Source organism: Lithobates pipiens, unplaced genomic scaffold (assembly GCF_037356315.1).
Source record: "Lithobates pipiens isolate NorthernLeopardFrog02 unplaced genomic scaffold, aLitPip1_a1.2 Scaffold_16, whole genome shotgun sequence".
In the NCBI taxonomy this organism is placed as follows: Eukaryota; Metazoa; Chordata; class Amphibia; order Anura; family Ranidae; genus Lithobates; species Lithobates pipiens.
The window spans coordinates 560,925,400-560,948,995 of record NW_027507748.1 but is presented as its reverse complement, the minus strand read 5'-3'; the positions used below and the strand labels follow the sequence as shown (position 1 = coordinate 560,948,995).

General features: G+C 42.5%; 1 protein-coding gene across 1 annotated transcript in view; it reads right to left on the bottom strand.

The window, feature by feature from the left end:
- LOC143983649 (zinc finger E-box-binding homeobox protein zag-1-like) overlaps window positions 1–23,596 on the bottom strand; it is a 153,150-nt gene that overhangs the window by 18,999 nt on the left and 110,555 nt on the right. Inside the window, exons 4-5 of the mRNA XM_077483593.1 lie at window positions 18,597–18,702; window positions 14,814–16,030 (exon numbers count right to left, since the gene is read on the bottom strand). Coding sequence (XP_077339719.1) covers window positions 14,814–16,030; window positions 18,597–18,702 — 1,323 coding nt within the window. The remainder of the gene's footprint in view (window positions 1–14,813; window positions 16,031–18,596; window positions 18,703–23,596) is intronic.

Sequence of the window (23,596 nt, the reverse complement as noted above, 5' to 3'; positions counted from 1 at the left end):
GAACGGACCCAAACGTTCGCGAAACCGAACGTTCGCCGCGGGCCCCATTGACTTCAATGGGAGGCGAACTTTGCAAACCTTCATGTCGAATTTGCGGCCACGTGGTAATTATTAGGGGGTAAAACGTAGTCCCACCATCTGGACAATGACATAATACATGTATGAGGTGAATTTGGGATCGATAACTACAAGCATTTTTATTTTATTTGGGAAATTGTTCTAACAATTCAGGACTATGGAGCTAATGAAGGCAATGGAGGAGAGGGAAGGTCAGGGACCAGGGTAGGCAAAGAAGAGGGTGCAGGAGATGATCACCAGCAGCGTGACATACCGGAATGACACATGCACCGTGATAGAGGCATCTGACAGCAGCACCGTAATACAGAGCACTGACAGCAGCACCGTGACATACAGCGCTGACAGCAGCACCGTGACATACAGCGCTGACAGCAGCACCGTGACATACAGCGCTGACAGCAGCACCGTGACATACAGCGCTGACAGCAGCACCGTGACATACAGCGCTGACAGCAGCACCGTGACATACAGCGCTGACAGCAGCACCGTGACATACAGCGCTGACAGCAGCACCGTGACATACAGCGCTGACAGCAGCACCGTGACATACAGCACTGACAGCAGCACCGTAAGCAGCCCCAGGAGGAAGTCAGCACAGCACAGGGATGGTGTGATCCCCTCATAATAAGAACCCCCAGGAGGAAGTCAGCACAGCACAGGGATAGTGTGATCCCTTCATAATAAGAACCCCCAGGAGGAAGTCAGCACAGCACAGGGATATCATAAGCAGCCCCAGTAGAAATATGACACCGCTCAACCTCTTCAAAGAGGAGGGTAGGGGCATATAGTACGGTGTGCTTTTTTGGGTCAAGGAAGTGAGCCAAATGAATTAAGAAGGTCTGTGTGCTTGATTAAAAAAATAGTTTATAGACATATACATGGTCTACTGGTCACATGTGTTGAATTCCTCCGAGATCCATGCCTCATTCATTTTTAGAAATGTGAGGTAGTTAACACTGTCGTGAGCTAGGCGAGTACGCTTATCGGTCACAATCCCCCCTGCTGCGCTGAACGTCCTTTCGGACAGGACACTGGATGAGGGGCAAGCCAACAGTTCGATTGCAAATTGGGCAAGCTCTGGCCAGAGGTCAAGCCTGCCCACCCAGTAGTCTAGGGGTTCATCACTCCTCAGAGCGTCCACATCGGCCGTTAACCCAATGTAGTCGGACACCTGACGGTCTAGGCGTTCCCTGATGCTGGATCCGGATGACACCTGTCGATGGGTCGGCTGAAAGAATGACCTCATATCCGAAGTCACCAACACATCTTCAAACCGGCCTCTTCTTGCAGGCGCTGTTGGATTGGTACCCGCAAATCCTTCTCTGGGAGTGGGAATTGCTCCTCTGCCAGCGCACGCAAAAGCAGAATGCAGCATTTCTCGAAGCAAGGCCTGGAAGTGCTGCATTCTGACAGCCCTCTGCGACGGCGGTAACATTTCCGCCATTTTGTGTTTGTACCGGGGGTCTAAGTACGTTGCCACCCAGTACTGGTCCTTGACCCTCATGCTTTTTATACGGGGGTCCCTATTAAAACACTGGAGCATGAAGGCCCCCATTTGCACTAAAGTGGAAGCGGTGTGGTGGCCTGGCTCCTGCTCATCATCCAGGATAATGTCGTCCTCTTCATTCTCCTCTCCCCATCCTCGCACAACAGGGATCCCAGAAAGGTTTAAAGCATGCTCTTCTTGCTCCTGCTCATCCGCCCCGGCACCATCCTCCTCTGACTCCTCATCAGACTCCTGTTGTTGACTTGTCTCAGATAGAGTAGCCCCCCCTGGGAATTCATCCAGCATTGCGACTTCCTCATCTTCCCGCTCCTGCTCCTCCACAGCCTGATCAATGACACGACGCAATGCACGCTCCAGAAAGAAGGCATAAGGTACCATGTCACTGATGGCGCCATGGCTGCGACTGACCAGTTTGGTGATCTCCTCAAATGGCCGCAGAAGTCTGCATGTGTCGCGCATGAGCAGCCACTGGCGCGGTGAAAAAAAACCCAGCTCCCCAGAACCGTTTCTTTCGCAGAGTTCATACAGGTAGACGTTAACTGCACGTTTCTGCTGGAGCAGCCTATCAAGCATATAGAAGGTTGAGTTCCATCGCGTCAGGCAATCGCAAATAAGACGTCTGACCGGCAGATGGTGTCGCCGCTGAATGTCAGCAAGGCGAGCCATGGCCGTGTAAGATCTTCTGAAATGGGCCGAGATTTTCCTTGCCTGCCGCAAGATGTCCTGGACCCCAGGGTATTTGACAAGGAATCGCTGCACGACCAAGTTTAAGACGTGTGCCATGCACGGCACGTGCGTGATTTTGCCCTGTTTCAATGCGCTAAGCAGATTGGCACCGTTGTCACACACCACTTTACCAACTGTCAAATTGAGCGGTGTTAGCCACTCATCTGCCTGTGAACGCAAAGCTGAAAGGAGTGCCGGGCCAGTGTGGCTCTTTGCTTCCAGGCACAACAGACGCAGCACGGCATGGCAACGTCTCACCTGGCATGTGGAATAGGTTCTGGGGAGCTTGGGCGGTGCAGCGGAAGAGACGCTAGCAGCGGAAAAGGAGGAGGCAGCTGAGGAGGAGAGGGAGGAGGATGGAGTAGGAGGAGGAGAAGAAGAGTCAGGCCTGCATGCAATCCGTGGCGGTAAAACCAAATCTACACGGGTGCCACGGGTTACATGCTTGACGGCCGTCAGAAGGTTCACCCAGTGGGCAGTAAAACTGATATACCTTCCCTGCCCGTGTTTGCTAGACCACGTGTCTGTGGTCAGATGTATCTTGGCACCGACACTGTGTGCCAGAGATACATTCACTTGCCGCTGAACATGGCCATATAGCTCTGGGATGCCCTTCTCTGAGAAATACTTCCTTCCTGGGACCTTCCATTGTGGTGTTCCAATGGCCACAAATTTGCGAAAGGCCTCCGAGTCCACCAGTTTATATGGCAGTAGTTGGCGGGCTATGAGTTCTGACAAGCCAGCCGCCAACCGTTGGGCAAGAGGGTTATCCGGCGTCATCATTTTTTTACGCTCAAACATTAGGCCCACGGAAGCCTGCCTTTTTGCAGAAAAATGTGAGCTTGGCGTGATGGAAGGTGGAGTGGAGGACAATTGTGAGGAGAGAGGAGAAGGAGAAGTAGAAGACGAGGCTGGACGGTGAGAGCCTGCAGTGTGGCTTTGTGTGTTCCGTTGCTCCCACTGGGCTCGGTGATGGCTGCTCATGTGCCTTCTTAAGGCGGTCGTCCCTAGGTGAGTATTGGGCTTACCGCGACTAACGCGTTGACTGCAAAGATTGCAGATGGCAACGCTATTGTCAGCAGCGGACACGTTAAAAAAAGCCCACACTGCGGAGCCATGTGCCGGTGTCCTGGGAGCGCCAGATGTGACCGTACATGGTCGATGACTCGCTCCTGATACATTTGCAGTCTGCTTTGTCCCTGCTGTGCAATGTAAGTCATTGCTGCTTCTCCTCCCTATCTGCTGGTCCATATCTCCCTCTGAACTCCCCTCCTCTTCCTCTCTTGTGGGCACCCACGTGACATCACTAGACACGTCATCATCAACGTCACCTTCCCCACCGCTATAAGTAGAGATCTCGGAGTAGGCAGCAACACCGGGGACCAACCTCCTCCTTGGGCTGATCTGGGTACTGTCGTCAGACTGCTGAGTAGCGCTTGTTGCTACCTCCTCTTCCTGATCCAATACCAAGAGTGGCTGCGCATCAGAAATGTCCTCTTGATATGGATCGGAAAATAATTCCAGTGACTCAAGCGGAAGGTATGTGGTGGTGGTGGTGGTGGTCGTGTTGTTGGTGGTAGTGTCTTTGGGGGTGCACATAGCAGAGAGTGAAGAAGAGGGTGCAGATCGAGAGGATGAGGAGGGTGCAGAAGAGTAAGGCTGAGCGAGCCACTCAACCAAGTCTGGTGCATCCTTTAAAGTAATTGAACGCACCTTCTGCAACTTCCCACTTTGGCTCAAGCCTGTTGCTCCTGCCCTACCCCTACCACCCCTGCGGAAGGGCCTGCCTCTTCCTCTGCCTGTCATTTTTTAAATGACCCTGTGACAAAACTCTTAGTCCCTATACCGATGAAGGACTGCTGCAGTATAGGGCAGCAGTCAGCAGTGGTGCACGTCAACCCTATCTATTGTGGACCGATAGCGGTCCTTACAGAACAGCAGACTGTACCGCACTCAAGCCTATGTACCGTAGCACCCTATACCAAGTTACCAGTCCTTATAAGAACTTTTGTGGACCAAGCAGGTTGTGTATTAGTGTTTAGCAGACTATACGTCAGTCCCTATACCGCTGAAGGACTGCTGCAGTATAGGGCAGCGGTCAGCAGTGGTGCACGTCAACCCTATCTATTGTGGACCGATATCGGTCCTTACAGAACAGCAGACTGTACCGCACTCAAGCCTATGTACCGTAGCACCCTATACCAAGTTACCAGTCCTTATAAGAACTTTTGTGGACCAAGCAGGTTGTGTATTAGTGTTTAGCAGACTGTACGTCAGTCCCTATACCGCTGAAGGACTGCTGCAGTATAGGGCAGCGGTCAGCAGTGGTGCACGTCAACCCTATCTATTGTGGACCTATAGCGGTCCTTACAGAACAGCAGACTGTACCGCACTCAAGCCTATGTACCGTAGCACCCTATACCAAGTTACCAGTCCTTATAAGAACTTTTGTGGACCAAGCAGGTTGTGTATTAGTGTTTAGCAGACTGTACGTCAGTCCCTATACCGCTGAAGGACTGCTGCAGTATAGGGCAGCGGTCAGCAGTGGTGCACGTCAACCCTATCTATTGTGGACCGATAGCGGTCCTTACAGAACAGCAGACTGTACCGCACTCAAGCCTATGTACCGTAGCACCCTATACCAAGTTACCAGTCCTTATAAGAACTTTTGTGGACCAAGCAGGTTGTGTATTAGTGTTTAGCAGACTGTACGTCAGTCCCTATACCGCTGAAGGACTGCTGCAGTATAGGGCAGCGGTCAGCAGTGGTGCACGTCAACCCTATCTATTGTGGACCGATAGCGGTCCTTACAGAACAGCAGACTGTACCGCACTCAAGCCTATGTACCGTAGCACCCTATACCAAGTTACCAGTCCTTATAAGAACTTTTGTGGAACAAGCAGGTTGTGTGTTAGTGATTAGCAGACTGTACGTCAGTCCCTATACCGCTGAAGGACTGCTGCAGTATAGGGCAGCGGTCAGCAGTGGTGCACGTCAACCCTATCTATTGTGGACCGATAGCGGTCCTTACAGAACAGCAGACTGTACCGCACTCAAGCCTATGTACCGTAGCACCCTATACCAAGTTACCAGTCCTTATAAGAACTTTTGTGGAACAAGTGAGTTGTGAATGTTTAGCAGACTGCAGCAGAAGGGCAGCAGTCAAGTATAATATCCTTTCTATATTTGGAAGAAAGAATATTATACATGTACAAGCCTATTACTGTACCACTGATACCAGTCCTGAAAAGAACCTTTGTGGAACTAATAATAACAGCAAGTCTTTAAAATTACCCTCACTGCCTGACAACACTGCTTCCTTCCTGTCCCTATACAAATTGGCAAAAAAAGAGAACAATTAGTGGTTACTGGAACAGCTCTTTTGTGGACCTTGATAGTAACAGCTAATGATGATGATGATGATGATGATGATGAAAGACTAATCTGGCTGTCCCTGTAGCATACACCGTCCTTTCCCTTTCTCTAAACTAACAAAAGACACTCAGGCTGCTGCAAGAATCAGCAGCACAGCAAACCTATCAACACCTAACACCTATACCAGTCCTGAAAAGAACTTTTGTGTACCAAATAGCTAGTGGTTTATCTCTCCCTACTCCACACAGGAACCTGTCCCTATCGTAACAGAAGAAAGAATGTAAAATGGCCACCGGATCGGGTGTATTTATAGGTTAGGGGGAATGTCCAAGTGTCCATGTGCTGTCATGTCTCAATTGGCTGTCCTGTATCACATGATAAACGTGTCACCAAAGGTTAAAGTTCTTGTATACATTAAACACGTAAGTCCGCCGCGGCGAACGACGGAAAAAGGCGTTCGAACGTGCGGACCGCGAATGTCGGAAATTCGCCGCGAAACGACCGCCGGGCGAAACGTTCGTCCATCACTAGTCCTAGTAGATGATAGGCTCAGCAATGGCATGCAATGCCAAGCTGCTGCTAACAAAGCAAACAGAATATTGGCATGCATTAAAAAGAGGATCAACTTCAGGGATAAAACGATAATTCTCCCGCTCTATAAGACTCTGGTCCGGCCACACCTGGAGTATGCTGTCCAGTTTTGGACACCAGTCCTCAGGAAGGATGTACTAGAAATGGAGCGAGTACAAAGAAGGGCAACTAAGCTAATAAAGGGTCTGGAGGATATTAGTAATGGGGAAAGGTTGCGAGCACTGAACTTATTCTCTCTGGAGAAAAGACGGTTGAGAGGGGATATGATTTAAATTTATAAATACCGTATTGGTGACCCAACAACAGGAATAAAACTTTTTTGCGGAAGGGAGTTTAACAAGACACATGACCACTCATTAAAATGAGAAGAAAAGAGGTTTAACCTTAAACTATGTAGAGGGTTCTTTACTGTAAGTGTGCAAAGGACATGGAATTCCCTTCCACAGGCAGTAGTCTCAGTGGGGAGCATCGATAGTTTAAAAAAAATATTAGATAAGCACCTGAACGACCACAACATACAGAGATATACAATGTAATACTGACATATAATCACACACATAGGTTGGATGTGATGGACTTGTGTCTTTTTTCAACCTCACCTACTATGTATGTAACTATGTAATATTGGCATACTTATATGTGCACTTTCTTTGTGTCAGGAACCATGAAACAGACAGAGACAGAAGTACAATCTAATCACACTTGTTTATTAATAAAAAAAAAAGGAAAAATAGGAAAAAGCAAAGTCAAGCAAGCCAGCGTCCAGTAGTCAGATCGGGTAGTCAGCCAGTCCAAAGTTCATAAGCCAGATCGGGTAATCAGCCAGTCCAGACGTCAGGGATCCACGGAGAGCAAGTGCAAGCAGGATGGAAGCCAGGAGGGATGTTAGCAAGCCAGTATTGAAACAACAGCAGGAGATGGTTCCTACTGATGTGACCAAACGTGAAGGCAAAGGAGAAATGGGCTGGAAGACTTATAAATAGGCAGGCCAGACGAGCATCATCGGGAACTACTTGTATGTTGGGCTTCTGTATGTGGCCAGGCTGTGGAAAAGTCTGACACATGGGGTATCGCATACTCAGGACGAGTAGCAGAATGTATTTTGAGGTGTCATTTTGGCTATGTACATGTTATGTGCTACAGGGCCGTCTTTAAGGCAGGGCAAAAGGGGCAGCTCCCCTGGGCCCTGTCATTGTTGTGGAGCCCAAAGCAGCTGCCTCATACTTGCCAACTATCCCAGTGTAAATTCCCTTGTCCCTTGAAGTTTTAGTCCTGTACTGTGTCCTGATATCTCAGTGTGAAGTGATACTAAATCTGCCCAGTTCTGCCTTATTGTTGTGTACAGAGGACTCACCTGCAGACCCTGTGTTTACATGTAAATAACCAGCATTCATATGTAAATATTGGCAGCATTACTAAGTAAATAGGCGCGGCTGGCAGCATTGATATGTAAATAAAGGTGGCATTCATATGTGTATCATGCTCCCCTGCAGTGAGGACATGATGTGCTGTAACCTCTAGAAAACAATCAGTGAGCAGTATTACTTAACAGTAATCTCTAGCAACCAATTAACAAGCAGAAATCATTTGCTGTAACCTCTAGCAACTAATCAGTGAGCCGTAATGTGTGCTGTAACCTCTACCAACCAGTCATTAAGCAGTAATGATATCCTACACCCACTGGCAACCACTCGCAATTGCTGCCTGATCTTATACAGTAAACTGATTTTAAGTCTAGCTGCTATTTATTGTATGTCTCAGAGCAGGTGGAGAGCAAAATTGCATGGGGGGGGGCAAGAAAATTTTTGCCCAGGGTCCAAGCAATATTAAAGACTGCCCTGATGTGCTAGAAAGATCTTCTAAATTGACAACTTTGTGAAAAAAAAAATAGGTTTTTATTTTCTTTCCACATTTTCCAAAAACTTGTGGAAAGAAATTACATGTTCAAAAGACTCATTATGCCTCATAGAATATATATTGGGTTGTTTGTTGCTAGGCTGTGGAAAAGTCTGACACATGGGGTATCGCCATACTCAGGATGAGTAGCAGAATGTATTTTGGGGTGTCATTTTGGCTATGTACATATGTGTTAGAAAGATCTTCTAAATTGACAACTTTGTGAGAAAAAAATAGGTTTTCATTTTCTTTCCACATTTTCCAAAAACTTGTGGAAAGAAATTATATGTTCAAAAGACTCATTATGCCTCATAGAATATACATTGGGTTGTTTTCGTTCCAAAATGGGGTCACTTTGTGGGTAATTCCATTGTCCTGGTGCTCCAGGGCCTTCAAAAATGTGATAGGTACTCAGGAAATGAAATGTGTAATTTATGCCTTTAGAACGTCTGATGGTGCTATATGGATGTTGGGCCTCTGTATGTTGCTAGGCTGTGGAAAAGTCTGACACATGGGGTATCGCCATACTCAGGACGAGTAGCAGAATGTATTTTGGGGTGTCATTTTGGCTATGTACATGTTATGTGTTAGAACGATCTTCTAAATGGTGCTATATGGATGTTGGGCCTCTGTATGTGGCCAGGCTGTGGAAAAGTCTGACACATGGGGTATCGCCATACTCAGGACGAATAGTAGAATGTATTTTTGGGGTGTAATTGCAATTATGCCTGCACCATGTGTGAGAAATAACTTGTAAATATGATAATTTAGTGAAGAAAAAAAATATATATATATATTTCTTAATTTTCCAAAGCATTGTGGGGAAAAAATTGCAACTTCAAAAAATTCACTATGCCTCTTACTAAATACCGCAGACTGTCTTATTTCCAAAAAGGGGTCATTTGGGGGGGTTATTGTACTGTCCTGACATTTTAGGGCTTCAAGAACTGAGATAGGCCATCAGAGCATTGATTGATACATTTTCAATAATGCATAGCATGGCTTGTAGGCTCTATAATTTTCACACAAACCAATGATCATACACTTATCAGGATTTTTTTTTACCAAAGACATGTAGTAGAATACATTTTTGCCTAAATTTTTGCCAAAATTAGATATTTTTGGTTTCTTTTAAAAGAGAAAGTAGAAAATGTTGTTATTTTTTCAAAATATTCACTCTTTTTTCGCTTATATTACAAAAAATAATAAATGAAGTGGTGAATAAATACCACCAAAAGAAAGCTCTATTTGTGTGAACAAAATGATAAAAAATTCATTTGGTTACAGTGTAGCATGACTGAGTAATTGTCATTCAAAGTGAGAGAGCACTGAAAGCTGAAAATTGGTCTGGGAAGGAAGGGGGTTTAAGTGTCCTGTATTGAGGTGGTTGAGGAACTCAGTAAAATGTTCTGAATTTTTACGAACAGTCTACTGACTGAAATGGTACCAGCTGAATGGAGAAAAGCCAATGCAGCACCAATATTTAAAAAAGAGCCAAGTTACATCAATGGGAATTACAGATCAGTTAGCCTAACATTAATTGTATGCAAGCTCGTAATAATAATAATAATAATAATACATTTTATTTATAGTGCCCTTTTCATCAAAAAATCTGAAAGTGCTACAGGTTAAAAAACAAAAAAGATATAGCAATTTATACAATAAAACGAACATCTAAAAGGCAGAAAAAGCTTTGCTAAAAATAAATGTCTTAAGCCCTTTTTTAAAACAGTCAGTGGATTGAGGAGCCATTAAGGTGTCAGGTAGAGCATTCCACAGGCGCGGGGCAGCTGCACAAAAGGCCCTCTCTCCCATTGTCCTGAGCCTAGTTCTGGGTATATGAAGAAGGTTTGAGTGAGTAGAGCAGAGGGAACTTGTTGTATTTTGCGATTTGAGAAGTTGAGCGATTTGAGAAGTTCTAAGGTGGGGGGGGGGGGGGGCACGTCCATGGATGCATTGGTGTGTAAGGAGAGAACCCTTGTACTCAATCTTGGTGGAGACAGGAAGCCAGTGGAGTGAGTGGAGAATAGGGGTAATGTGCTCATGTTTCCACACTCTCATCAGTATCCTTGCTGCAGAGTTTTGAATGTACCGAAGCCTCTGCAGACACTTTCTAGGAATCCCTATGAGAAGTGAATTACAATAGTCCAGTTTGAAGGCGACAAAGGCATGAACCAGCTTTTCGGCATCTGAGAGGGAGAGAATGGGACTGCGTTTAGAGATATTACGGAGGTGGTAGAAAGAAGTCTTGCATAGGTGATTTATATGAGCTTCAAAAGTGAGTTGAGAGTCCATTTTTACACCAGGTTTTTTAACTGTTGATGAGAGGGGGATGTTAGAGCCAGAAAAGGTGATACTGGTTATGGATGATGATTTGATCTGGTAAGGAGTGCCAATCAGGATGACTTCAGGTTTGGAACTGTTTAGTTGAAGAAAGTTGTGCTCCATCCAAACCTTTATCTCCTCCAGACAGGTGGTGAGTATCGATAGAGATGACTGTGACAGTGGAGTTTCAGCTGTTGCATTTACATCTAGCTGTGTGTCATCGGCATAGCAGTGGAATGAAATTTTGTGGCGGGGATAAAAAAGAGAATGGGGCCGAGGACTGTCCCCTGGGGGACACTGCAAGTAACTCTATGTGAATTTGATTTGAAGTGGCCCAGGGAAATGTATTCTGTCTGGTTTGTGAGGTATGATTTGAACCAACTAAGGGCTGTATCATTGAGTCCAATGGTGAGGTGGAGCCGGTTTAAAAGAATGCCATGATCAACAGTATCAAATGCAGCAGAAAGGTCCAGGAGGATGAGGAGGGAAGGAGAGCCAGCATCAGATAATATGAGGAGATTATTTGTAACTCTGGGGCAGTCTCCATGCTATGAGCAAAACGGAAACCTGATTAGAATTTTTCCAAGAGATTATTATGTTTGAGGTGGTCCTGAAGGTAAGTGGCAACTGCTTCTCAAGTACTTTTGATATGAAAGGGAGATTAGAAATGGGCCTATAGTTGGATAGGACTTCCGGATCAAGAGTTGATTTTTTGAGCAATGGTCTGATTATGGCACTTTTTAAAACAGGGGGAATGTGACTAGTTTGGAGGGAATGATTTATAACAGCGGTAATCAGGGGACAGGTGGAGGGTTTCAGCTTCCTAATGATGTTCTGCACCTCTTCTGATGACACCTCAGGAAAGCAGTTTAGGGGTTGGGAGACAATATATGTTGGGGGAACAATCTGGGTGGAAGGACCAGAAAGGGCAGAATGCATATATGTGCAATTTTTTATGTGAAAAAAAAACATGAATTTATTGCACTGCTCTTCTGTAAGGGCAGTAAGTGGAGGGGATTTTGATTTAAGAAGGTGGTTTAAAGTGGAGAAAATCTGCTTAGAATTTCCTGGGCTATTTATGATGACATTGGAGTAAAACTGCGACCTTGCCTCTTTAAGGGACTGTGCATATTTTTGTTGTTGCTCCCGGTAAATTTGTTTGTGGACAGTGAGACCAAAGGCTTTGAAGCGCCGCTCAAGGACCCGCCCTGCTGCCTTCATCTTACGAGGCTCATCTGTGAACCAGGGAGCTGAGTGGGTGAAGGTAACTGTTCTTGTTTTAACAGGGGCATGGAGGTCCAAGAGGCTGCTAAATTGGATGTTGTAATAAGCCACTGGTTCGTTGGCTTATGAAAAGTGTAATAAAAGATGCTGAAAGTCTGCTGCCAAGAGTTCTGAGTTTATGTTTTTTAGATTTCTAACACAGATATTTCACTTAGGCTTGCAGAGGCTGGATGGGGATGGAAACTCCATGAAAATGGCCTTGTGATCATACACCAGCAGGTTGATGAAAGGAGCAGAGTTTGTGATGACCAGATTCAAGGTATGCCCCCTGGTGTGTGTCGGGACATCGATAAGTTGTTTTAAATTAAAACAATCCAGTAATTGAAGAAATTAAGCTGCAAAATAGCAGGAGAGAGTGTCAACGTGGATGTTCATATCACCCAAAATTATAACATCAGCAGAGGATGTACAGAAAGTTGTAACAAGATTTGACATCTCAGTGATGAATGAAGGATTTGGTTTTGGTGGTCGATAGATAAGGTGGAACAGTACAGGGGAAGGGGACTTGCATTTAAATGCAAGGCATTCAAATGAAGACAGTTCAGGTAATGGTTGCAGAGATAGCTCCAGATCGCTGCGATGGATGACTGACAGGCCCCCACCACGCCCTATGCTGCAAGCTTTTTGGAGGTAGCTATATCCTTGGGGACAACTCTCACTTAAAGAGAAAAAAGTAATTGGTTGGTGCCAGGTCTCTGTAAGGTAACCTTGATGATGCAACAAAGCTTTGCACCGGCTGTAGCAGACTAAAGTCTACTTCACGTTTCCCATTCAGCTCACTGAGAATTGTTGCCATGGAGACATCCAAACTAGGTATCCGATAGGTGACAACACTGATGACGCGTGCGTGGAGCGACAGTTCCCATTGCTGACCAGAGAGTCGGGATGGTATGGCTAGTCTTTGAACAGACAAACTTTCTGCGGGACGGCAGAGAAATCCTAGTTGTTTAATCACTGCAATGCACGGTGGAGTGAAAAAACTGCTGAGATTCATCAGCTGATTGACGGAGTAACTCAACATAGTGGTAATGCCGATGGTGGCATGGAAGAAGTGCAGGTTGTTTTTAGCTACATAGCCAGAATGCTAGCTACAAGGACTTTCAACTCTGCGGCAGCGCAATGGGTAGTTTCAAACTTCCCAGCTGCACTTCACAATGGCATTAACAAGCTGAGTCAAGCCAATTCCAGGGAGTCTCTGAGCAGGTGTTTTGTTAGTGGCAACAAGTAGAACACCGCTAGACTTGAAAGCTACCTGATAGCTATCCAGAAAGATCCACGGTTTGGTGGTGTATATAGTAATCGGTTATTTTTAGAAAATCCTCACTAGATATGAATAACTGGCTGTGGGTGACTCCAAGAATGGAATTGGGATGTCGGGTATTGGAAGGAGAGGGGAACTGAATACCAAGGAAATGAACGGGAATAATCATACAAAAAAGGGATTAATCAGGCATGCAAATGGTAATGGGGTGCAGAGCCTGTCGTTGCTGCATCAAAACACAATTGTACTGACATTGTATTTAACCAGGATTGAAGCAGGTAGTCCGTAGTGTGCACACTAATGATTGCATATAAATCCAAACTTTAGCGATAGATGCAATGATACAGTAGTAAACAGTTCACTTCCTTTCATCATCATATATAATGACAGCAGTATAAAAATGTCATTCGCTGCATCAATTAAGTCCTTACTTGATTTATAAGACAGCAATGAGTATTTCAATAGACTGCTCTTGGAGGGGATGATAAGGGACTATATACAAGATTTTATTAATGACCACGGGATCATTAGCAGTAATCAGCATGGATTCATGAAGAATCGTTCTTGCCAAACCAATCTATTAACCTTCTATGAGGAGGTGAGCTGCCATTTTGATAAAGGAAGCTAAGCAGAGCAATAACTTCTATGCAAGATGTGAAAACCTTGCAAGAGGATCAGAGCAAATTAATGAGGTGGGCAACTACATGGCAAATGAGGTTTAATGTAGAAAAATTTAAAATAATGCGTTTGGGTGGTAAAAATATGAATGCACTCTACTTACTTAGGGGAGAACCTCTGGGGAATCTAGGATGGAAAAGTACCTGGGGGTCTCAGCAATGGCTCAGCAATGGCATGCAATGCCAAGCTGCTGCAAGCAAAGAATATTGGCATGCATTAAAAAGGAGATTAACTCCAGAGATAAAAAAATAATTCTCCCACTCTACAAGACTCTGGTCTGGTCGCACCTGGAGTGTGCTGTCCAGTTTTGGGCACCAGTCCTCAGGAAGGATGTGCTGGAACTCAAGAGAATCCAGAGAAGGGAAGCAAAACGAATAAAGGGACTGAAGGACCATAGTTATGAGGATAAATTACCAGCACTGAACTTGCTCTCTCTGGAAAGGAGATGCTTGAGAGGGGATATAATTTCAATGTACAAATACTGAACTGGTGATCACATGAAAGGGAATTTAATAAGACATGTGGCCATTCACTAAAACTAGGCAAAAAGCAGTTTAACCTTAAACTGTGTAGAGGGTTCTTTACTGTAAGAGCGGTTAGGATGTGGAATTCTCTTCCACAGGCAGTGGTCTCAGCGGGTAGCATCAATAATTTCAAAAAACTATTAGATGATCACCTGAACGACCACAACATACCGGGATATACAATGTAATACTGACATAAAATCACACACATAGGTTGGACTTGATGGACTTGTGTTTTTTTCAACCTCACCTACTGTTTGTAACTAATTATCATTTTTTCTTTTCACATTTATCCTTTTTAGCAGTCTAAAGTTTAGTGCATACAATATCAAAATTCTGTCTTATGTTTGCTACAGTATAGTGATCAATGTCCTTTATGACCTTACTAAAATGAAATAGAATCTTTACTTCTATGGTGCATGAAACAGAGCTGTACAGTATCCCACAATCAGAAATCATCTTGTATTAATGTATGCAGTCAAGGAGGAGGTTGAAATGGATATTATGCTTTAAACACTGCTTTTTAAATAAAAGCCATTTATAAATAAAGAAGCAAAAATTGTCTCACCATAATCCCAACCGTTTGATTTATTTTTTTCAGGTTAATTGAAGTGTCTCCATAGAAGCAGTTCATATAGGGACATAATGAAAACCCATTTAAAGAGTGGTCCATAGTCGCACATGGATAGCGTGTTTGTAAAATGCTGTGCACTACATCCGGTAGTACACATGGAATGTTCATTGACTCATTATGTGGTTCAATAAATAATACTTGTGGTGGTAGAAAATCCAGATTTAAACTTTTAATTTCAAACTTTTCTTTTGAATCCTTAGATGTTTCTTCACTGGAATCTGTCTTTAAAGGTGTCATACTGTCTAATTTAGGCATGGATAAGTCCAGTGGCTCAAGCTGGTTTTCCTTGATCAGAGGGTCGGAGGGAAATTGACTAACGGTATTACCCTTTGGCTTAATTTCTTCTGAATAACATTTTGATGTGTCATGTCTTCGTCCAGACCACTGTATCTTCTCTAGAATATTTGGACAAGGTGAACATAATAGTTTATGGAAATTACTGGCACTTGCAATGTTTTGTGTTTTTTCTTCTAAATAGTCACCTTTTTGGGCTTTGCTTGGTGGACTTTCATGGTATGTTCCTGTGTTATTCATGATTGAGGTATTATTCTTTACTCTATGGTACAAAGATGAAGAAAGTGCCTTATCTTCTGTCACTCTACTTAGACAGTGCTGTGTAAAGACTGGGGCTTCAGGGTGATAACCATTATATTGAGAAGTACTCTGGTGTTCCACATTGTGCTTCTTTAGGGAGAAACAGTTATTGAAGTCACCTACTGACCATCTATTAGAACCAATCTGTATATGATACTGATTGTGCCACCAGTCAGTGCCTGAATGCCAAATGTCTGGTCTCTCTAACAAGCTTGGGTTCATGGACATGCCCATAGCCATGCTCTGAACAGATCTAGGTGTGATACTAAAATCAAAACCACACAAAGAGAAATGTGGAAATGCAATAGAATCAGTATCTTGACTGTGTACTTGCTGTTCTTTATTATGACGATCAGTGGCATTTTGTGGCTTTAGTTGATCTTTGAAGTTTTCTTCATAATCCATTTTTTGTGGAAAGGAGAAAGAGGGAGCCAGAGAAGTCACAATGGCTTGTCTGTCTTGGGTGGGAAAGCATTTTTTGTTGTTTAAATGAGAGCTGTATGAACCTGAATGTGAAAATCTTCTTTTACACTTGAAACATTCATATGGCTTTTCACCTGTGAAAAAAATAATTATTCAGAAAGTATCACCTTTGCACATTTTTGTTTAGTATGGTATATGAATAAGTAGGTGCACCTGTGCCCAGGCTATGGACAATACACTATTCACAAATTCTTAACAATCAGTAAGGGCTCATTCAAACATGTGGTAGCCCTTTAGAGAGTTCCATAGTAGCTTAGTTTTCAAACGGCATTTGCCAGGCAGTTTTTAACCACCTGTTTTAACCCCTAAAGGCCCACTCCACTGCACATTGCTGTGGGGCTGTGCCGCCCCACTCGCTTCAATGGATCACATTCAGCAACCAGTACTGCCTTTTGAATATGAGAGGGGATACATTTTGCCACAGGCTGCTTTGCTGCATGCATCTACCTCCTTATGGCTGCATTTGCAGCTTGGAGGTGGTTGATGGGATGGTAATAACATGGCTGAACCATTTTTTTTTTTTTTTTTTTTTTTTTTTTACTAAAGAGAGCTGTGTTATAATGTGAATTTATTGTTTTAAGAAGTTTACATGTAGACAGGTGCCTACTTTATGTTGTGGGTTTACCATGTTTATCATGCCAATATGTCTTGTTACTATTTTCTGTTACTTTAAACTGTTGACTGACGCTGTAGGGGTTGGGTCATTTGTGACTCACTTTCCGCCTCAGGTATATTACTTACCCTTGTGAAGAGCATAAATGCAAGGGAGCCGACCTTGTGGAGGGAGGGTTTGGTGTGGGCCTGTGTCATCATGTAGCTATTCTTCAGGCCACAGCACCCTTCAATGTGATCTGTTCTTTAGGGCAATCGTGTGTCATGGACTTTTGCTGCGAATGACTACTTTTTCTAAGGTATGGGCAGCACCATGTATTTATGCACCATTCTATATATGCACTACTAGGGACAGTGTATGTAGCAGCACAGACAATCTACCTCAATTAAAATTCTCACAGTGTAGGCCTATCGATTGTATGTGTATGGATACATGATGTAGTGTATGATGATGTGATATATTCATGTTAACGTTACAGTTCTGCAACTAAAAGGACTTTTAATAATTGAAAAAAATGTCTATGTCACTTACTGGGAACAAATATTTCTAAGTGGGAGAGCTAACTGTAATGCTGGTGTATTAGTAAGAACTTTACTCTGGGAATCTAAGTCACATTAACAAAACTGGTTGAAAGCACGTGATTGAAGTGGAATCAAGTGCATTAAGTTAATCGTTGTGGATATGTACAAACAGTGAATAGTCAGTGAACCTTTATGGTTGTGAAGGCAGGCTGTGAAGAAGGAGCCAGCAAGTAGAGGGAGCTGGTGATGGTGTGGGGGGGGGGGGGTTGGGTGAGGGAACAAGTGTACTTCATGGTCCTCACCTAGTTTCTTGGTCTCCATCTTAGATCCTGCTGTGGTACAATGTTTGTCTAGGGACATGGGCTGGAGTCACATTATACAAGGCCTTGCTATTCAAAAGTATGGAGGCTTCTGTACTGTGCCCTCAAGTGTAATGTGCCAAATACAGTGAAGATGTGAGAGGGCTGGTGGATTATAAGACATGCACAGCATTACCAAACTCAAAACGCTAAGGATTCAGGGTCAGATTTATAAGGGGGCAAAAGGGACAATTGACCCCGGGCCCCTTGCTAAAGGGGGCCACAGGCTTCCTTTATAAAAAAAAAAAAATGAAATGTATTTTCCCTTGAGTCTTTCGTAGTGTGTTGGTTAAGGAGATTGTCCAGTTTTCACTCTTTGCTACGCTCCAGTCATGTCTCACTTCATCCCAACAGGCAGTTTTATTGCATGATGAACGGTTTGCTGATACCTTTCCAGGTGTTAATGTAGCTTTTAGAATATATATGAGCATGGTGGTCACTAGTTGTCCGGGAGAAAGGTCATTCAACAAATTGACACTAAAAATAATTATCTGGGAACCAAGATGACCCATGAAAGACTGAGTGCTCTGTGCCTATTGGCTGTTAACAGCAGTGGCCTGAAGATGATACAATTTGATGAGTTAGTTAAAGATTTTGCAAATGCTAAGTGCAGGAAGAAAGTAAATATTGTAGCGTGATGCATAACTATGATGTATGACTTGCAAGTCCCTTATTATCTGTGTAATGTGTATTTTTACAGTCAATAAAATTGAGAAAAAAATCAAGTGTCTTCTCTTGAACCTAACTTATATTTTTGTTTAGAACGAATGCGATGTATCATTCATTTTAGATGACTTTTTAATTTGTCCTACAATTTAAATTCTATGTCGAGGAGCCCCCAAACTTGAAGTGTCCAGGCCCACCAAGGTCTAAATCCAGCACTGTATAGAGTCCATATGTCGGGGCAGATAGGAACCTATTCAACAGCTGGCTAAAAAGAATTCAAACAGTCATTCTGTAAAGTGTGTGGGGCACAGGTGCAAAGGGGGCTTCCGGTCTGAATGTGACATGCCTGCACAGAAAAGTGACTTAAAGCTCTACGTAATGGCTTGCAGCAAGATCCTTGTCCCCTAGGAGGTGATATGCCTAATCCACCTCCCAACATAAATGTCGACATAAATCCAGACCTACCAAAGTAAGTACTTACCACTATGTATTCGTGTGTGTTCTTTCAGATGATGCTTAAATTTAAAAGCTTTTCCGCACTCCATGCATTTAAATTTCCGGTTTTCTGCAGCATTCTTGAATGTTGTCTGAAATATAAATCTCACATTAAGGTTCCTCTAGGTCAAATTGGGGAATGCTTAGAAGTTTTTTTACAAAAGTTAACATCTTTTTTTATTTCAAAAAGTTTTGTTGAGTTTTTTCATTTGTTGTACAGTAAATAAAAGTGTAAGTCACAGTTTAATATTTACAGTCATTTAGGTAGATAAGCGTGAAAAAGTACAAAATGGGAAGAATAAGATACATAGTATAAATTAAAGGCCATGATGGTTCCAGATAGCTTTATTAGCACATTAGGGTATTCTAAAGTAAGAGATGCATGCCCATTAGTTTAATTCTCTACAGCAAATCCAGAAATAATAATGTGCAGGTCTGAAAGGGGAAATTTATTTTCAAGACCTTGTTTGTGGGGAGGGGATACAATATAGAAAAGGAAATGGGGAGAGAGAAAAAAGGCGTACAATACAAGGGAAAGGGACAGGTGGTATTTTTGGGGCCCACAACCCCACATGGAGCAATCACTCCTGATAAACAGAGGAGGGAGCCGTGAAGATTCATAGGGATATTGTAGTGCAGCCATGAGATCCAGACTTTGAGAAATTTAGCATGGGTGTCATTAGTACCCATCATTCTGCTTTTTTTACTACAAAGTGGGTAGTTGGTTGTTTCCAAGCTTTAGCCAACGTTTGCTTGGCCGCTAGAAATGCAAACTCCACCAATTTCCACTCCCGCTTAAGGATAACCGGAATGGGCCTATGCAGCAGAGCCTCACAGGGATTATGAGTGAGGTTGATATTTAAATATGTTCTAAGCATGCTGTATACGCTTATCCAGGAGTAGGAGGCCTTGGGGCAGTGCCTTTGGATATGTAGGAAGGTGCTTGTTCTTTGCAACTTCGTAATCAGGTTGGAGAGGCATTTGGGACAAACTTGGCTATGCCATCAGGCATCATGTACCAGCGTGAAAGAAACAGTTTGCAGTTTCCTGGGCCAATGTGCTAAGAGTGACTTATAAAGGTAGCTGTCCAAATTTTGTTCCAATCAGCCTGCACAAGGTTTTTTTTCCCACTTATATATACTCTATATACTGGATTTTATTTGGGCCCATGGAATTAGTAAGTGCCATGTATAGGGATTAAACTAGGCCCTTAGAGTAGGGATCTTTGAGGCAGCAGTTTTCTAAAGCAGTTAGCATGTTGGACATTTTATAAGCGTGTGACCTGAAATGTAATGTTGTATTGTAACGGAACGCTTCCCTGCTAGATACGTTTCAATTTTCTTTCAAATATTAAAATGTTTTGATGCCATTGATTGTCAGCAGGTCATATATCTGCTAAACACCTTTCATCTACCACCATTGGAAGAACCTCTTTGTTTTAACTGAAAAAAAGACTGATGTGACATATATTCATTTTACAAAATCTGGTTGAGGCAGTTTTAAGGTCACTTTGGGTAGCATAAAAGTAAACAGTATGGAGTGTGTTAAATGAAATGCTTTCAAGTAATGGCAGAAATGTTTGTAGATATTATCTTCCAGCTTGCTAATATGCAATGGCTTTACTATAGCTGTGACTTCCTTCCCCTGCTGCCTTCCTATATTCACATAACTTTCTATTTAATCTTCATAGTGTTAGCATCTGTAAGGTTTCAAGATGAATGTTAAGAAAATACTATAGGTTCATAAGAAAAAAACAAACAAAAAATTAAAGCTGACCTCCATCAGCTATCAAACTATCAGTTAATGCAGCTCTGTATTCATTTTTGTATTAAATCATTACATTTATTTTTATAAATGCAGTTCGTTTAAGTACCACCATATGAGGTATGAGCCCCAAGTAATTCCCGCACAGTAGAACTCAGACTGGGAAGTGGCAGACTAGCACCAGAAGCCAATCAGGCTCTGCTGCTAAAAAGGAACACATGCAAAATGAGCACAAAATTGAGATAATAAATCTGCTGTTGCTTCCTTACTGTCCAATACAGACTGAGGACAAGGAGTTGACCTAGCTGTCTTGTTTAACTGTAGTTAAAGTCAGATCACCAACCTGGCACTGCTGTCTGGTGGGGTAGTCTGAATGTCTGGACTCCCCCTTCACTATATAGACATGCCTGATTATATTCAGCTTTTGTGAGTAGCCATTTGGCTGTGTGCTTTTATTATATTAAACGCAATTTTATATATACTGCACTTAGTTTGGCGCACTTCTCCTTTCTTTGCATTATATTTTTTAGAGAGTGGTGCTTATCCTCTCAAGATTGCTGCTGCCACTGGTGCTTTGAACTTGAACTTTCATTGACTATAATATATTTACATATAATTTTTGGACATTATTTTTTAACCCTTTAACCTTTTTATTTCCTTTCCCCCCTTTATTGAAAAAAATAAAAAAAGAGACTTTACTGTGATTGGTCCTTTGCGCCATCTTATCCTTATTTTATTGTGAATGTCTGGACTGGATGGGCTGAAATACAAATCCTTTGGCAGGTAAAAGAGCTCCTTTATATAACTTTTTGTGCTTAGGTGTTAGTCGATTGTATTCAAGCTCTTTCCTAACTCCCATTTATAAAATCACAACAGACACCACACCAACATAATAAGCCAGTGTATGGATCTTCTTGGGTTGTGAATAGAGTGAACACTTGGCATGAGACCAGACATCTGCCTCCAAAGTATATAAAGTGGGTGGAGTGATGAAATTGTAATGCCATGACCTATAACTGGTGATACATAAAACCACATCAAAACAAATACCACATGAGGTTTAGTAAACCATGCTATATACCAGGGACCAGCTTACTGTTCTTCAGACATTGGGGGGGGGGGGGGGGGGGTGGCAGACTGTGCCCGGTGGGAGTCAACAATGCCCAGTCTTTGGTATTAGGGGGAGAAATAGTGGATGTCGTTGGGAGGAATAGCACCCACATTTTCTTGTCAGTGAAAGGAATTGTGTCCCATCATTGGTGTCAGTGGAAGGAATAGTGCCTCATTGTTTGTGTCAGTGGCAGCAATAATGCCTAAAGGGCCAAATAAAGGCAACCCCCAGGGCCCCAGGGCTGCAGTTTGGAGACCACTGCTATATACCATCTTTCATAATTGGCAAGAGTGTTTTTTATGGGCAGAAAAGTGAGTGGGGCTTCATATTAACATGGGCGGCTTATATTTATGGCCCATTTACTGATCTTTATAAATGTGAAACAGCCTATTAATAGTGATCACAATTTAACTTTTACTTTTCAAACCATAGCTAAATGCTTTATTTGTATTAAATGTTTGGCTGCTGAACATTAATTACTACAAAGATTATTATTATCTGAAGAGCTGGTTCATTCTAACATTGTTTTCCAGTGACACAGGAAATGCTATTCCTGTTTTGGTATATAAATTGGGATTCTATAGTTGGGATCTGGAAGCTATACCAGAGTCAGTCTGAGCTTGGAAGCATAAGACACTTTTGTGGAGTCAACGGACATGTAGATTTACTGATACTTGTTAAAACAGGTAAATGAAATGCTTAGTAATTTAGCAACATTAGTTACCTGACTCTTGGAATTTGTCCAAAACTTTATAGGATGGTTCGAGTTCCATTTTTCATAAATCGTTTTAATATGAAGAATTTACCCTTTCACAGTTACCCTATCAGTGGAATCTCTTTTTATTATCTTGAAACATTACATTGCATATCATCCTACTACCCCATTTCTCATGGACCATGATGTGAATGGAAAAAGCAAAAGAAAGGGGTAAGATTGCGCTATGGAACAGATTGGTATAATTATGGTATGAGCGGCCTCTATTAAATTTCCACCCAGTGTGGGTGAAACAGTAAAATGAGATAAGAAAGGGAAATAGACTTGGCGCTATACCTTTGGTTTGAAAGAAAATAATAATAAATTATAATTTGTATACATTTTCCAGCATACTGGTAAATAATGAAACTATCTATTCATGTCCAACAGTAGTCTCTAGTGATTATTTATATGTATATATGCATCTATATAAATGCCATAAGGTGCTAACAACCCATAAATAAACATGCAATTCCTATGATTAGGTATTAAAGTGCAAGTGCCAGTGAAAAAATCAGACGTGAAATATGAGTATTGAAATTCACAGATTCAAAAGCATTTGAAATAAATATTCATATGATTGATTATCAATTTTACATGTCATATATCAAATAGTGAACAGATCGGTGTACTAAGTGACACAGTTAAATAGCATGTGACTAATGGCCAGTGAAAAAATGAAAAAATGGAAAAAAATATATAATAAATGACACATATAAAAGTGAAAAAATTAAAAAAATAGAAAAAATATACAATTAAAAATAAAAATAATAGTATGATGGACAGTGGAAAAAAATCTTCCGTGAGTGTCTTTAAAAAAGGGGGGTGACTGCAATTGCTGCTCCCAGTGCACAGTGACTGCTAATGTGATTGCTCTCACCAGAGGTATTACCCCATCCGGGGTGGATCAGCCTCCACAGTATAAGCCACTGTGTTGCTCTCTGGCTTTTTTCTGCTGTGGTCCTGGGGGTCCCCCGTTCCACCGTTGGTATAGCGTGCCACGTTATATGCAACAAGGAAGAGGCATATCCATAGTCTAGTACATTTGTAAAAGGAGTTTTATTTATATAAGATTAAAATTACTCACAAACATTCAGTATATAATCGCTTTGTTGTAGTGATCGGTTTAAAAAATCCCACCTGGCCGTATTGCCATCTAAGCAAGGTGTACGCTGTCTGGCCACTCCCTACGCGTTTCGTCATTCAGACGTCATCTGGCTCCAGATGAAAAATTTATACAAATTATAATTTATTATTATTTTCTTTCAAACCAAAGGTATAGCGCCAAGTCTATTTCCCTTTCTTATCTCATGATGTGAATGGAAGCTATTACAGGTTTTATACGTAAAGACATTTA